Source organism: Camellia sinensis, chromosome 3, assembly GCF_055761805.1.
Source record: "Camellia sinensis isolate YWXY chromosome 3, ASM5576180v1, whole genome shotgun sequence".
Lineage (NCBI taxonomy): Eukaryota > Viridiplantae > Streptophyta > Magnoliopsida > Ericales > Theaceae > Camellia > Camellia sinensis.
In genome coordinates this window covers 71,748,991-71,766,297 of record NC_138963.1, presented here as the reverse complement: position 1 = coordinate 71,766,297, position 17,307 = coordinate 71,748,991, and the positions used below count along the sequence as shown (strand labels likewise).

At 34.8% G+C, this 17,307-nt stretch overlaps 1 protein-coding gene across 16 annotated transcripts; it reads left to right on the top strand.

Moving 5' to 3' along the window:
- The first annotated feature begins 4,183 nt into the window (after positions 1–4,183).
- Positions 4,184–15,823, top strand: LOC114310349 (mannose-6-phosphate isomerase 1-like). Of its 16 annotated transcripts, XR_014364112.1 has the most exons (12): positions 4,184–4,742; positions 4,838–5,005; positions 5,346–5,409; positions 6,314–6,381; positions 8,935–9,048; positions 11,382–11,408; positions 11,527–11,625; positions 13,278–13,339; positions 13,485–13,536; positions 13,687–13,743; positions 14,267–14,417; positions 15,240–15,773. XR_014364112.1 is itself a non-coding variant. In XM_082919994.1 (8 exons), the coding sequence occupies exons 1-3, from the start codon at positions 4,712–4,714 to the stop codon at positions 5,470–5,472; spliced, it is 306 nt and encodes a 101-aa protein (XP_082776120.1). In that variant the 5' UTR covers positions 4,184–4,711; the 3' UTR covers positions 5,473–5,910; positions 6,314–6,381; positions 8,935–9,048; positions 11,382–11,408; positions 11,527–14,417; positions 15,240–15,819. The 16 variants fall into 16 exon arrangements, 2 of the variants coding, with proteins under 2 accessions (XP_082776120.1, XP_082776119.1); XR_014364114.1 differs by lacking the exon at positions 13,278–13,339 and having other exon boundaries at positions 15,240–15,772; XR_014364115.1 differs by lacking the exon at positions 13,687–13,743 and having other exon boundaries at positions 15,240–15,772.
- Positions 15,824–17,307: the final 1,484 nt, after the last annotated feature.

Here is a 17,307-nt window from a genome sequence, read left to right as displayed (position 1 = left end):
GACTCAAACATGTACACAAGGCTAAAGTAACAAGCATGCCAAATGCAATGCGACCTAAACAAGCATGTGACAAAATGTGAGCTAGCAAGCATGCAAAATGCAACCATAATCCTACGAACATGCATGGCATGCAAAGATGGACAAACATGCAAGCATGATGTAGAGTAGCAACTTCGAACAACATGGCAAATGAACTTAAACTAAAGACAGACAGAGCTCAGCCATGCCCAAAATCAGTGGCCAAAATGCCAAGAAATGATGGAAATGACGCATGAAAAAAGCATGGCAAACATGCATGCCAATTGGCCCAAGGACTAAAGCATAAAGATGCAACTCTTAAGCACACCTAAAGAGTGACAAGCAAGGATGTACGACAATACTACATGCTCTGAAATGATGTGAGGAGTGATGCCAAATCAACCAATCAAAGCAAGTATGACATGTAAGAAAGCTCAAAGCTTAAGGCTAGCCAAGGAGCTTGTACTAAGGCCACATGAAACAAGCTCCAAAGAGCCAAGGACAACCAAAACAGTCCTAGATCATGCTAAAGGGAGTCTAAAACATGCAAGGGCCAAAGCTAAAACAAGCCAAAATGAAGGGCCGAAGGCAAGATGCAAGTAAGGCCAACAAAAGGGATTACACTACACCCATTATAACCAAACATGGCATGAGTTAACCAATGAAAAACAGAGATATGGCATGTCAAAATAGGCCCAAAAACCCACTTAGATGGCATCCCAAAGACCTAATCATGGAGGCATGCACAATGGTCCATTCATGAGGCATAAAACAACAACTCTTCAAAGCTTTGAAAGGATGGCAAATGCAAGTATATGAGCATGAAACATGGACTGAAATAACATATTAGATGACGCCAAATCATGAAATAGTAGTCCAAGTAGTGCATGCTAAGACTTGGACCCTCAAAGCTAACAAGCTAGAATGTATGGCAGCTATACGAAGTAATGCATGCATGATCAAAACAACATGAAACAAAGCTTTAACATACTGAAATATGAACAAAAGCTCCTTTGGGTCAATTCAAAATCACACTAAAACCATAGCTTAAAGCACAAAGCATGTTAAGGCAATAGAGAGGGTTACAAGGCAAGTATATGGTGCATACAAGAAGCCATTAAACCAACCTAGAACAGAGGTATATCATGACCAAATGACACCAAATACTTGCTGAAATGAAGCCAAAACATGCTAAGCAAACATGCTACCATTACAAGCCATTAACACAAACAAATGAGACACAAGGAGAGAGGGGTGTCCCTCTCCTATACAAGACACTAAAACCACCTTTCCACCACTGAAAATCCTCTGGATTTCAGTGGTAGAAAGGTCATGCAAAGGCAAGAACAAAGGCCAAAAGAGATGGCTCAAAACAAGGCCAAACAAGGCCTAAGAGGGAGGAGACAACCCCCAATTAAAAAGTGACCTTAAACAATCATCTAAAGCATACAAAATCAGAACTTTTTTTAGTTTATAGTTAAGCTTAAAACTATACGCAAATAGGTCTAAAAGCTTAAGCCAAAATGGGAAAACAAAAGGTTAGTTGCTCACCCTTGAAGAACACCTTCAAGAACACAACTCCAGCCACTCCCTTGGATCAAAACCAGTCCAAGAACTTTGAAACCAACTTCCTAGTGCCTCAACAACCAAAGGAAGGTGTTTTACTAGGTGCTATAGTGCAAAAGTATGAACAAAATACACTTTAGGTCACAAACACACACACAAATATAGAGAGAGAGATATAGAGATAGAGGGATATATGAACTCTATATCTATTTTACTGAACCTCTAGAAACGGAGGGGAGGCTCCCCTCTTATAGGAAATCAAGTTCAAAGCTTCTTAGAGAAGCTAAGCATTGGTTCAAATCCCTCCATACACGTGTATGGAGGGGAGGGACTGTGCTCACCAGCTGGCACAGCTGGCATGCACAATGCCTAAAAAAGGCAAAGAAAAGGCCTCGGCCAAAAAATATGGCTGATCAACCAAAATAATGGCCGGCCGACCAACAAAAGTGCCAACCAACCAACACTTTTGGCCGATGGAAAGAAAACAAAGTCGATGGCTTCAAGCCTTGGCCGGTGGGTTGAGGGGATGGCAAACAAGCCACCCTCTTCCCTCAGAAACAAAACCACAAGTCCTTGGTCCACAACCAAGCACAAAACAGACAAGTTGAGAGATCCTAAGGCAAGGCGTGCAGCCGAGACCTTTACGAACTCAAAACGAACACGAGCATAGATGATCATTGAGTGTTCAAACGATGACGTCCAAGTCTTGAGGATGGTCAAAAATGGGGTGTCTATACCTTGGTTATCATCTTTTGTCGTAGCAGCCAATAAACAACCTTTGTGTCTTCATTTCAAGAAAGTTCCATAAAGCATCAACACTATCCAACAATACTTGAAACCATGAATACATGCCTCAAAAGTGAAAAAAAAAGCATTTGAAATGTCTTCATTTACTATCAACATCAAATTCCATATAAAAAATACTCCCTAGATTAGCATCATTAACGGCATCAACATACCAATGAATATCGTCAAATGATGATGAATACTCACCAAAAACAACACCCCCTGCTTTTTCAACACCTATCCAAGCTCACCGATAAGAAACTTCTATTCCATAAAAGTCATTGAAATCACAAACCACCTCACTAACCGACCGATGTCAAAGCCTTATTACGAACCTCACTTGAAATTAGCCCACCAATCATACTCGAAGTCATCCTAGCATGTTTAACTATACGAAAAGAAGATCCACATGTATGAACATCATCGGATTGTTTAATAACAAAAACTTTATTAGAATTTTCCACTCTAGCATGCATGCTCTATAAACATCCCAAATCAGTCCTTCTCTTACAATGAATAGTGACATGATCCTTATCATTCTTAACAAAATCAAAATCAAAACCGAAATGAATAGAATACTTTGACAACACATCTTGAAATTCAACAACTCCTTGAGCAAACCTTTGTTCCACTCTTTTTATACAATTAGCCAACCCATCGGAGAGTAAAGGTTTCCGTTGATTTGAATAAAATGAAGGCAAAAAATCAGTTTTACAAACAACAACACTACTACTACTACTACTACTACTACTACTACTACTACTACTACTACTACTACTACTACTGGTTTCACCATCACAAATCATATAACCTTCACCCAAAGAATAACACTTAACAAAAACATCAATACGATGAATCTTACAAGAAAGTGCGAGTCCAACCATAACCTCCAAATCCTCTTCACTTTGTAGACCACAACAAGAATGTCCAAGCATTGAATACGATATATTTAAAGAACTATCAACTAACTCACTCCACTTTGCACACAATTTATATACTAAATCTTTGAAATTAAATCCAGTATTATACTTGATAACCAATGTCACACCTCTAAACTTGCACATAAGAAACAAAGAATTCTCCATCACTATAAATCCTGCAACAAACAACAATTATATTTCAGCAAACAACTCAAACAACCTAAAACAAAATCTAATACAGTGATAAAATTATCAACCAACTCAAACAGATCCAAAAACCAACAGTGATAAATTTAACAGTTAACACTACTACAAGACCAAAAGAATGAAATGCTGAATAAGGCTTACACTTATTAGGCATGGTAACTCGATTTGAATCTTACCACACTATAACAAAACGGAGTTTTTACGGCACCACATTAATGACATACAATAAATGCACGCCGTAGTTTCTCACCTTTACGACTTGCTTTTTTTGCACGTCATAAATAATTTTCCAACCATGGCGTGCCTATTGTATAGGCCGTGAATGGTAATAATAATGATTTTTTTATGGCTTGCAATGTTTGCCGTAAATAATAAAACTTTCTATGACATGCATATGGCATGCCGTTAATATATCAACTATACACGATACACATACGCCAACCATGAAAAGTATTGCACTTTTCATAGTGTACACAACGGCCGCCGTTAAAACTATTGCACTTTTTACAACGCACACATCACCTGCCGTTAAAACTATTGCCTTTTTACGATGCACACTACATGTCGTGAATTGTATGTTAAAAAAAAAATTGCCAAATGAAATTTTTTGGCACCAATTCACCAAAAAAAGAAATATATATTAAAAAAAGAACATATACATCCACTGAGAGAAGGGCAACCAAGTTTTCAATCTTTTTAATTGTTAAACCAAAGACAAAAGTAATTTTTAAAAGTGGAAAAAATTATTCAGCTATAATGGGTCGGTGTGAGAAGCTTTGCCATCTCTCTAGAAATTCCTAAATTTCTAGGGTTTCAATATCTCGTTGATGACAATGGTACAGTCACAATTTACGGAAAGAGTTTCTTCTTGCACTACGGAAGGGGTTTTTCTTGTATGATGTTGATGGAGGCTAATGGTTTGGCGAGTCAAAAGAGGAGGGCGCAGAGACTGAGATGTTCGATGCAGGACTACGATTGGGGTCGATTCGGCTGTCAATCGTGTGTTACGAGGCTGTTTTCTCTAAATTCTAGGGTCGATGTAGACGAAGCCAAGCCTTACGCTGAGTTCTGGATGGGCACTCACAAGTCTAGACCCTTCTTCGTCCTCCAAAGCTTCAATAATAAGGTGTCGATTTGTTCAGACTATGTGGGTTTGAGTTTGAACTCGTGGATTGCCAAAGTCCCTGGTGTTCTTGGCGATAAGGTTATTAGAAATGGGGCGTTGCTCTTCCTTTCTCGTTCAAGGTAAAAACACTTTGGTCTTTTTGCTTTGATTATGAATTTCATGGTTTGTGTATTAAAGTGATTGAATAGATTTTTGATTATTTGGAATGTGTTAGGTACTTTTAGTTTCAAAGGCATTGTCAATACAGGCCCATCCTGATAAGGAATTTGCTGGGTTTCTGCACAAGACTCTACCTGATGTCTTCAAGGTTCATAATCATAAGCCTGAAATGGCTTTGGCACTAATAGAATTCGAGGCCCTCTGTGGGTTTATTAGTCTCAAGGTAACGTACTTAACTATTATTTGTAACTTGTTTGATTGTGAATGACTATTGATTATTTAATTGACGTTAAGTTGGAGTTTTGATCTGAATAAATTTTGATTTTTGGTTTAGAGAATTCAAACTAGTTATTCCAAAATGTTTTGTGATTCGGTTTGCGAGAAATCTAAACAGCTTGTTTAGAAGTATTAGATGTAATTCTTTAGGAATCCTTGATGGATGAATGTAATCTCTTGGTGATTGCTATACTATACTACACATATTTGTTAAATTTGTTTCACTTGGCATCTTCTTGAAATGAATAGGATTTCACATTTCTTCTCATTGGATACTTGATTCTAAGGTGTGTGCAGTTCACCCAGTCTGTGACTATGGAAGGGCTATCACTTGATGGGTTTTTGTTGGAGGCAAGTGTTCCCTATTTCTTTTCATTTTTTAGTCATTCATTTCTGCAATTAGCAATACAGTGAATTTTACTTGCATTGTATAACTGTTGTGATTATATCGATTAGTTCACACATGAAGTTCTACAGTTAAAAATCCAATATGCAAAAAAATTTACAAATGTAATGTTATTTGCTGATATGGAGTTATCTTTCTTTTTCTTTTTGGTTGAATTTTGATGGGCTACACATAATGGGGAATTGCCCTCTCCTTGACCATGACCCTCCCCACCCTAACTATCATGTTTAAAAAAAATTAATTTTTTGTCCCCTTATCCCATGTTTATTAATGATGTGACTGTGTTGTTATTAAAGCTGTAGAATGTGCTGAACTACTGGAGCTTGGTTCAAGAATGACTAGATTAATAGTGACCTTCTTTCATATTCTATGGCTTACCAACCTTTTCAGAAACTGATATAGATCTTTTCAGCAATCAAATGTCAAAGTGTGCAGGTACAAGCTTGGTGGGTTCTTTAAATTTTTTTTCTCTATTTAGGGAACTTTTTCTTGAAATGGCATTGCAAAATATCCATTATTGTTCTGGGTATTGTTTATATAATAATCCTATACTTTTTAAAATGATATAATCTAGCTACTATTTTAGCATTGGGAAGTCATGTTTTTAGAAAATAGGCCAGACTTGCCATCTCATATTATGCAACTTTTAGGAGAATATAGTAAGCCAAAGACATGCTTTATATCCTAAACCATAGGCCATTTATTTTCAAGTTACTTTCCATTGACAAAATTATGAAAAGGACTTTAGGGGGGCAAGGGTAGGTAGGATTCAATATGGTTTTGTTGTTTTGTCAGAGTCCTTATTTCATTGACTTTTATGTCCTAACCTTATCAAGCTTCACTCTGTAGGTATTTTTCTTACCACTGTTGGTAGAGATGGCCTTTGACGCTACTGGACAGATTTTCGTGAAATTGAGGTACATTTCAATTTGTAGCAAATTCTTAGGTTTTGTAGATGCAATATTTGTACATATAATCCACATTTTCAGGCTTTTGGCACTCGTGTAATTTTCTGATAATTTGTTTGTTTCCAGCAAATTGGTAATGGAAACTTCAGTTGTGTTTTCAAAGTCTTGAAGAGAATTGACGGTTGCTTTTATGCAGTGAAAAAAGCACAAGGCTGTTACATCAGTATACAGAAAGGCACCTTTTCCATGCTTATAGATATCAATACCCTCTATTTGAGTAGTAAACAATCTGGAAAATCTAAAAATTCCTGAGATATTGATTTGTGATTATTTATCAATTTTAATCAGTAAATAACAATCCCAAACAAACAATCAAAGACAAATCAACACAACGATTTTAACATGGAAAAATCACAATTGGAGCGCCTCCAATTGTGATAAAAGAAACCGCGGGCCAATGCTACAAAACAATCCACTAAGAAGACATAAAATAATTACACAAGTGTACTCTTAATTACCTAGCGAATCCACACCCGAATCAAATCAACCCCTATGTGCCTATTCCAGCCCGTCTTCACCTCGGAATTGTCTTGCCCAACGTTGAATCTACAATGCCGATGTCGAATCCACGACAATGAGCCTCTTCGGAATCCGCCAAAGCTTCAAGCTCAAGTTCCACGGAACCCACCGAAGAACGACTCTCTCTTTTGTGAATAAAACAAACTAAACAAACCCTTTGATGTAATCCACTCAATTCATGATTAAACTCTCACAGATGTCAAAGGAAACAAGCAAAGAAGCTCCAGAAGAAAACCCTAATACCCAAGAAGAAGATCTGGAACCCGCACCCTAAAACCTGACTAAACCGCAGCTTTTATAGCAAACAAATCCACGATCTCCGCTCGAGCGCAAGAATGGCCGCTCGAGCGGACCGACTAAAACACGTATGACAAAACAAGGTCTACACTTGTGTGCAGGAATGGTCGCTCAAGCGAAAAAAAACTCCCAGTACTTTTGCAGGAAATTGAAACTTCTTAAAAGTCGCGATCTTTGCTCGAGCGCAGGAATGGCTGCTCGATCCCCCACATAGTCAGCGAAGTGGCAACATGGTAGGATTAGGATCTCAAACTCCTCTGCATAGGCACAATTTCGGTGGGATTCGCATCTAAATACTCATAGCCCCACTGAATTAAAAGAACGAATAAGATTACAACTGAAAGGAGTTTTGTTAAACAGGATTGCCAAGAACAAAAACCTAACACAATCATTTCTTAAAAATCTCAGGAACCAATCATTTCCTATTTTACTAAGGGTGCAATACTTATATATGTACTAAGTGAGTCTATAGACATCACTCTTAGGATCAAAATTACAGTAAACAACCTCATTGGAGCTTTATAAAATTCTATGAAGTATGTTCTCCATCGAACTAGAAGCATTACATAACTTGGTACAAATTTCTAGAAATTACAAACCTTAGACTATGGTTCCCAAATTTCAAAACTAAGAGTTTGACTTCTGCAACCCATTTAAATTGAACTAAAATGTATTTGCAAACAATACAACATTACTTTATCTAGATTGCAAAGGCAGCCACACATGCTACCACTCATGTATAGAAAAAATTTAAATTATGCATATACCCCTTATCGATAAGACATTATAAAACATTGAGTAAACTCATTAGCACTACCCTAACCCTAACCATAACATAAATATATTACTTATATATATATATATATATAAAAGCTAACGTAAATATAAAATAGGACTATGGAAAATAGAAGACTTGATCCTTGATAAGCTGAACACTCTTGATAAGCTTGTTTTATTTGGTACTAGGAACTCTACTGCTTGCTGTCAGTGTGGTACTAGGACTGGAGATCATAACCATTTGTCTTTTAATTGTTCATTCTCCTATACAGTTTGGAAATTTATGCAGGACATGTGCAATCTAAATGTTCCTCAATTAAATTGGACAGGTTTAGTAGATTGGTTAACCAGTAATATCAAGGGTAGTTCTTTGGCTGCCGCTATCTCTAAACTTGTGTTTACCTGCTCTATTTACTATGTTTGGATTGAGAGAAATTGCAAGATTTTCAAAGACTCAAAGTCAACTGAATTGGCTATTTACCTGCTCTGGTTGATTGTATGTTACAACTTTTAGCTTAATTTGTACTCTCTTTTTTTATCTGTTAAAAAATTATTATTATATTGTGGAATATCCTCAAACTGTTCTTCTTCTTCTTCTTCTTCTTCTTCTTCTTCTTCTTCTTCTGTGATTTATTATAGAGGTCTAAATGTGTGATCTTTAAGTGAACTGAACTCTCATTTCTGGAACCCTTTGTGGCCACTACTATTGTCATGTGCTGCTTTTAATTATATGTTTATAATAACCTCAAAAGTAATGTTGTGTTCATTGCATATGTCTTTTATGCATCCATTCTCAGATTAGATTCACGTTGTCTCTTGATGCCTCATTTTTCACTTATTTCTCCACTAACAGTAAGACACTTGGATCCCTTGTTCAAATTTTGAGTTTTGCAATTGGAAATTGTGCAGGTTAAGAGTGTGCTTGATCCTTGTGAGGATGAAAATGATGGCATTCAAGACGATGATGTGAGCTTGGGAGCTGATTATGTACAAAGGGATGAGCATTCGGAATCTGATAGTGAGGTGATGTGTTAACTTTATTGTTTGTTCTCCATGAGCTTCACTAACGGCTGAAAGCTTGATTTACCATATAACATAAAGTGTTTAGTTAACTACATGTCACTTTATAACCCACTTCAGGTTAGCAAGATTGAATGATTTATTTATTTATTTATTTGGATGATTTAGAATTTTTGGACAGTTTTGAAATTGAGGACAATTTTTGATGTTTAGAAACATAGTTTTTAAATGGTTTGTAATGTACAGACAATTTTTGGATGTTTGAAGCTTACAAATAGTTTTTTTTATGTTTGAAACAATATTTTGGTGGTTGATTAATATATATATATATATATATGTTTGTAAATCTTGTTTGTAATGTTTTCTTATATTGTACAGGTGAAATAAAACCTGCTGATTTTAAATATACATATTCTACGGCATGCAAAAAATGTTATGGAACTTAGACTATATACGAAAGGCAAAATAGGTTAATGTATTGAATATTCAACGACTAGCAATGAACGTCGTGGTATGTTCTTATCTACGGCAGGTTGAGCAAGTCATTGTATTACATATTCTACGGCATGCAAAAGTAGTGGTAGAAAAGTAAAAACGACACACAAAATTTGTTGTTAAATAGTTTTTAACGACGTACTATGGCATGCCGTTGAAAGCGAATGATTTTCCATAACTAGTCATAATATGACGTTATGTTGCATGTCATAGAAGGATTTTTACGGCGTGCAATGGGTGCTATAAAAACCCTTTTTTGTTGTAGTGCCATTACATTATGCAACTTTTTCATCTCTTATTCCCATACTCACTAATAAATTTATCACTGTTGAAAAAGGTTAATCCAACAACACTCTCAAAATACACAGTGATAATATTATCACTGTAGAAAATAATAAACCAGCACCTGTGTTCAACCAAAACAATTTTGTAACCAAAAAAAAAAAATCTAATATTCATTACATATACATATCTCAAAGCTTTCAATATCATGATCAAAATATAAATTCAATTGCAGAAATAACAAAATAACAACAATATCACAAAACAAAAATAAAATCAAAATCACAAACTCAAACTAAAAAAACACCAAAACATCGAAATTGAAATCAAAATCAAACATACCAATCGAGCTCCTTCCACAAAATTGCAAATCACAAAATCTAACTATACACCAAACGTGAAATCGAAAAACCCGAAAATTCACAAATTTACAAAGCCAAATCACAAATCGAGCTCTCTCCACGAGAACACAAATTGCAAAAGCCAAATATACACCAACCTTAAAATCACAAATCACGAAATTCCACAATAATGCATTAACAAATCACAAAATTCCACAGAAATCCAAATCACAAACCCAAACTCACATTCACTACAAGAAATTACACTTTTGGCGACCAAATTTGGCTACTAAAAAAAATTTAGTCGCCAAAAGTTGTGGAATTGGCAACCAAAATTTATATTAGTCAGCGAAAATACATGATTTAGCTACTAATTTTTTTTAGTCGGGGTATATTGATTATTGGTGACTAAAAAAAATTTAGTCACTAGAAATGTCACAATTGGCGACTAAAAAAATTTTTGGCCGCTAAAAATGCACCAATTGGCGACTAAAAAAATTTTTAGTTGCTAAAAATGTCACAATTGGCTTTTTAGTCGCTGTATAGTTAGTGTTGGCTACTAAACTTATTTAGTCGCCGAATGAAAAATAAAAATTTACTTTTTATTTTTGGCGACCAAAAGTTTGGTCGCCAAAATTTTTTTTGGAACAACTAAATTTCTTACCGACTAAATGTTTTAGTTAACAATTTTAATTAAAATTTTGAAGGGAGGATTTTGAATTTTTGAAGGGTTCCTAAATTAATTGGCGACGAAGCTAGTTTTCAGTCGGGAAAAAGTTAAAATTCTGTCTTTGGCGACCAAATCTGTTAGTCAAGAAAAAAAAAGGGTAGGTTTGCAAAACATTACCGTTTTTGGCTAAATAAATAAGCTCCAATTTCTCTGCTTCTCTTTCTCTCTCTCGCTCTCACGCCTATCCTTCTTCTACGATCTCTCTCGCACCGTCGTACCTCCGTCGATCCACCATTGGAACATTATCCCAAGTATGTCTTTCACCCTCTCTCTCTCTTCAGCGCCTCTCTCCCTCTCCCTCTCCCTCTCCGTTGCTCCTCTCCCCTCCCTCTCTCCCCGTTGATCTTCAATTCTGGGGTTTTGAGATGTATAGATATGCCTTAGATCTTTTGCTGTATAGATTCAATCAGAGCTCTTCAAGTTCTTCTTCCACTTCTTCAACTGGAGCTCGATCTAATTATATGTTTTGTTTGTTTTGTGCATTGCAGTGTCGGAAAGACCTCTTTAATGAATCAGTATCCTTCGTGGATTGTTTATTAGTTTAATTGTTGAATTTAGCGGTGTTTGTTTTAGTATATTTCTACTTTTATTTATGTGGATTTGGTATTGTTTGCCTTGAATACTTGCTTTTAGATATGTGAATAAGAAGTTTAGCAATCAATGCAAGGCAATAATCGGAGCTGATTTCTGACTAAAGAAATGCAGTTTGAAGATAGGCTCTTTGCTTTACAGGTTAGTCATAATGTTCAATTTTTTTGTTATTGAATTCATTTTTATGTTTTTTTGTGCTCAAATGTTGATTCTTTATAGTTGTTGAACAACTTCAATGTTGGCTTCTTATTATATTTGATTTGGTTGTTAAGAAAGGGATAATTTTTAGGAAGTACTTGTGAAATTAGAAATTTACTAGATCTGGAATGAAAGAAAGGCGTAATTTGTAGGAAGTACTTGTGAAATAGCCCTCATTCACCAATAGTAAAAGATGTAATTATTAAATAAAAAACAGAGGCTAATATGTAATTAGGCAAATTATAAGGAGATATTGTTAATTTACCCTTAAATTTATTTATTGAAATATGAGCAAATTAATCAGGAGCATTAAAAAATGCTCACAAATATTAAGCATACTTTAGAATACATTTGAGAGCCCATTCAAGATAATTAGCACAGTTACAAGCCACAACCAAAACTGGAGCCTAATAATTCAGAAAAGAGGGATCATATGTGATGACTTTTAAACAGAAAAATAAATAAATAAAATATAAGAATTAAAATAATAACATTATAACTATTAAATTACAAACAAAAAAGCACAAGCACACACATCAGTTAAATGAAAATGTGCAGGGGAATAATGCAACAGCCTAAGAATTTCAGCCAAGTTTTTCAAATGTGTTGAACAACTACACCTCAAATGGTGACCGTCTATTGTAATTTATAATAGAGTGCATTGTATATGAACAATACTATCAGGAAAAAAAGGAAAACTAAGCAGCAAAAGCTCTCACTCGGAAAAAAGAGAAGATGGGATTGAAAGGAAGATTGTAGAATTGAAGGAAAGTTTTAAACTTAATGTGACACCCCAAAGAATGTAATGTGATATAACTATATTATTATTTATCCTTGAATACCCTAAGCCCAGCCTTATGATATATGTCTACTTGAATTAAGACTTCTTAAGAATTAAAAGTGAGAAACACACCTTGATAAGACAAACCAAAGAATATAATTACTTGAGAATGTGTTTGAAAGTACATGTTAATATAGAGCTTTGAACATGGAAATCCTTATGTCTTGTATTGAGAGTTAGGGAAGGACTTCTACGTTGAATTTAGTAAATTTTGAGTTTCCCTATTCACTAATCAAGGAGCTTAAATATTTTAGACTAATGTGCTTGTGATTTTGCTGCTATATTGTTTTTACTAATCGGGATTAGTGTTAATTAAGTAAAATTAGTGAACTTTAATCATGATTAATTAAGCTAAGTAAGATTAAGTTAAACCTTGATTAATTATAACTAAGATTGATTAACTAAGCTAATTAATTCTTGGTGATGCATACACACACCTCAACATTTCCTACAAAACAAAAGAGAAGAATATAGAAAAAGAGAGAGAGCTCTAGAGTTTATTTAGGCTAATAAGGATTAAGGAGTAAGCATGATTGGTTAGGACTAAAGCTTGGTTAATTAAGCTAATGGGACAATTAGTGAAGTACTTAAGGTAACCTTGATTAAGCTAAGCTAAGCAAATAAATTAGATTTGGTGAAGCATATAAGTTAAGTATACCTATCAAATAAATTTTAGGGGAATATCGTACCTATAAGTATATAAGTTTCCAAATGAAATTTTGTTGATGGATACTATAATTCCTTCTTCGTACAGTTATTTTATTTACATCACTGTAGAAAAGTTGGCTCAAACTCTGGAGGCAAAAGACATGTCTGGTACTTATTTTGCATACTTGTTAATTGTGTTAGTAATTTTCAAATCAGGCATCAACCTTTTGTTTTCTTAGTTATTCTTTTATAACATTTTGTATTCATAGTTTTGTTATTTTCTAATTGGGTCTACAATTTCCCTCCTCGCTAGACAATAAAATTGTGAGTGCAGACGGTGACAACAAAAGTCATTCAAGAATAAGGTTAGTGTTACTTGTATAAACAGCCCTTTCTGTGCAGATTAACCGTTTCTCTAATCTTTGCTCTCCTCTTCTTTGTGATAAGATTTAGATGTGAAATAAATTAAATGAATGGTTACTCATTGCTTGATTTCATATGAATGGTATTTGTAGTGAAGCCTGCCTCATAGTAACATGGTTGCTTACACATTGAAGAAGAGGAGAATAGAGGTACAAGATGAACAAGGATGATGTGGTATTATTGAATCACAATGTGGAAAATTATGCCTAGGTAACAGCTAAAGTGGCCATTGTTATCATGAATCGACCATTTATGAACATTGCTAATATAGTTAAAGCAAAGTCGATGAAGTGGAGAAATTCGTTTACTGCAGTGTGTGAATGATAAATATGTTTTGAATTGCATGGAAATTTCATATGATAGGTAGACACTGCTCGTGCTTTATAGAATAGTGGGCTAGAGAATTCTGGTAGGTAGACGCTACTCACGCTTTTATGTTTGAACTAAAATGGAATATTTTACAATTCTTTAAGTTTAGAGAATTTAGTGTTACAATTCTTAAAAGTTTGGAGATTTGAGTTTACTTGGGTTGGACCATATTCTTCTTATATCTATTTTATCTTTTGATTATTTTTTACTTGTTATGTACCTTAGCAGCATTCAGAAGTGCTTGCACTGAGCATTTTTTAATATTTTTTTATTTGAGAAGAGGATGTTTTGATTTTTGTACAGGAGAATGGTAATGGAACTTCTAGGGATAATTCTAGAGTGGTGGATGGTGAAACCGAGGACTTCTGTACCAAACTAGAAATATCTAGTAAAAAATCAGGCATTGATCATTACAGCAATGAGGAAAGTAATCTTGTAAAAACTGATGCAATGAGTAAGTTTCTACTTTGCGATCTGTAAATTTTCATGTATTTGAATAATTGGCTTTGCCCCACCCCATGCCACCAGCACCACCATGAACACATGTACCGTATACCCACAGAGTTAAGGTTGGGTGGGGGTGGGGGTGGGGGGGATTTACTGTCATATCTGACCACTTGTATTTCATTGCTATAAGCGTAGCCCCAGATGTTATCAATATGAGGATTGCTGTTTTGTGTATCTGTTTTAGGCTTCTTCTCCTTATATCTATGGCATACACTTGACTATACTAGTTTCATACTAGTTTCATATCCTTGTGTTGCTATTAAACCTTAAAATCCAATTATTCAAAGTTTTGGGATGCATTTGTAATGCTGCTTGGTTCATGATTTATGGAATGCCAATAGAGAGTAGCACATATGGGTTTGTGGTACGTTTTTTTTTAACTGATGTTTCAGTTATTATGAGTTCTTGAAGGACTAATATGTATATATTAATCTATGTTGTAGGTACTCAGATTGAACATTAAATAGAGCAACTAGATTCAAGGGTTTGAATTTCCAATTATTATTAGGATTACTTTTATAGCAACATCAATTTATTAGCAACATCAAATAGAGCAACTAGATTCATATGTTGAATGTACTCAGATTGAACATCAAAAATTTTATTTCATATATATTCGAGTATGCAAAACTAATGATTAATTTGGAAAGATTACTTAATTTCGAGTTTTATATTTTTTTTTTTTAATTTTAAATTGGCCAATATTTAGTCAATACTAATGATTTTTTTTTTTTTTTTTTTTTTTTTTTTTTTTTTTTTTTTTTTGCAGATGGTTTTTGACGTACAAATGTGGATATGACCTTTTTTGGCAAGTACGGAAGGGCATTATTTTTATATTTCCGTCCGTATATATAGTGGTTCATACAAATTAGTTTTTTGGCGTGATAAATATCCAAAATTTGGCCTGATAGAAATTAGCATTGGACGTGGTACAAATTAGTTTTTGGGGCGATACAGAAATTTTTTTTGGTGTGGTATAGATTTCCTTTTGGATATTAAATTTGGTTAATCCTCGATTATGTATGGAATTAAATTATTGGGGTTGGATTATACTTGGTTCGTATGGAATTTGTATTACATTTAGAATTCGACGTTGAATATAAATTTTTTGGATGGTTGGAAGTGAAATGTATGCACGTTGTTGAATGGTTGATAATATATTCAATATTGATGGATTATATTGTTTATACAGGGTACAGGTTGCACTAATAATGGATACAGGTGGTTCAAAAAATTTTTAAAAAAAATTAATATAGTATTTGGTGACTAAATATGTTGGTAGCCAAAAATATAAGCAAATGTTTTGGTGACTAATAATTTAGTAGCAAAAATAACCAAATGGCTCTTTGCGACCAAACCACATAGTAGCTAAAACAAATTAGAATGAGGGAAGTTTAATTGCCGACTAAATATTTTAGTCACTAAAAGCATGACATCCTTTGGCGACTAAAGTGTTTGGTCGCTAAATGTACGTATTCTATTAGTGACTAAAATTTTAGTCTCTAATAGTTTAATTTAGTTTTATGTGAGAACTTTCGGCGACTAATATTTTAGTCACCAAAGGATACCTTTGCCGAATAACCAAAGTTTGGTAGCCAAAAGTTTAATTTCAGCGATCAATAATTTAGTCACCAAAAGATCACCTTTCCCGACTAACCAAAGTTTAGTAGCCAAATGTTTAACTTTCGGCGACTAATAATAGTTTAGTCGCCAATACTGCTGCCGACAGGGTATAGGCGACAAACTTGGTGACAAAAAAATTTAGTCGCTAATTAGATTCGGCGACCAAAAATGGGACTTTTGGTGACCAATATTTTGGTTGCCAAAACAGTCATTTCATGTAGTGATTACAGTATTTTGATGGAAAAAATCAAACAGAAATGCGCCAAACACAAGAGAAAACAAAACAGGAGTAAAACGGTACCAAAAAAAGGCTCCAGGACCTATTGGTGCACAAGAGCAATATTCAGAACTAAGAGGGGAATAACAATAAAAAGTAGGACCGGCCAATAAAAACCTTTTTCTAATGGGCTTGGGTTGGGCCGAGTTTGCAATTTAGCCCAACGGGCTACAATTAAAGCCGTATTTTTAATTTTTTTTCCTATTTTTTTTTTTATAATTTAGCCAGTATGACAAGTCAACTTCTCATGGGTCGGCCCAATGGGAAGGAAAATAGATTGGCCAATGTGTTGGGCTTGCGAGTTAAGTCGGGTTTCAAATCCAAAATTCAGGCCCAACCTCATTTGGGTCAGACCAAAACAGGAGTAAAACGGTACCAAAAAAAGGCTCCAGGACCTATTGGTGCACAAGAGCAATATTCAGAACTAAGAGGGGAATAACAATAAAAAGTAGGACCGGCCAATAAAAACCTTTTTCTAATGGGCTTGGGTTGGGCCGAGTTTGCAATTTAGCCCAACGGGCTACAATTAAAGCCATATTTTTAATTTTTTTCCTATTTTTTTTTTATAATTTAGCCAGTATGACAAGTCAACTTCTCATGGGTCGGCCCAATGGGAAGGAAAATAGATTGGCCAATGTGTTGGGCTTGCGAGTTAAGTCGGGTTTCAAATCCAAAATTCAGGCCCAACCTCATTTGGGTCAGACCAAACCGCATAAAGTACGAGTTCAGGCCTAGTGAAAATCTAGTTCTTCTGGCTAAATGATGATTGTTATAATAAATGAAATGAAAAGTTACTGAAAAATCATATTTATGGGAGAAAAAGAGGAAGATGATGATGGTCAATGAAAGTGATCATGAGAAAGGATGACCCAATTCTCATAAACTAACAAATTATATGACTGGCTTCTTATTATGCTGCATGAGCAACAACAATGAT

Coding starts and splice junctions, on each gene's coding strand:
- LOC114310349 (XM_082919993.1), top strand. CDS start 4,712: ATGGGGCGTTGCTCTTCCTTTCTCGTTCAAG. Junction 5,006..5,355: donor GTGGGTTTATTAGTCTCAAG/GTAACGTACTTA, acceptor AGGTGTGTGCAG/TTCACCCAGTCTGTGACTAT. Junction 6,382..8,934: donor CAGATTTTCGTGAAATTGAG/GTACATTTCAAT, acceptor GAAATTGTGCAG/GTTAAGAGTGTGCTTGATCC.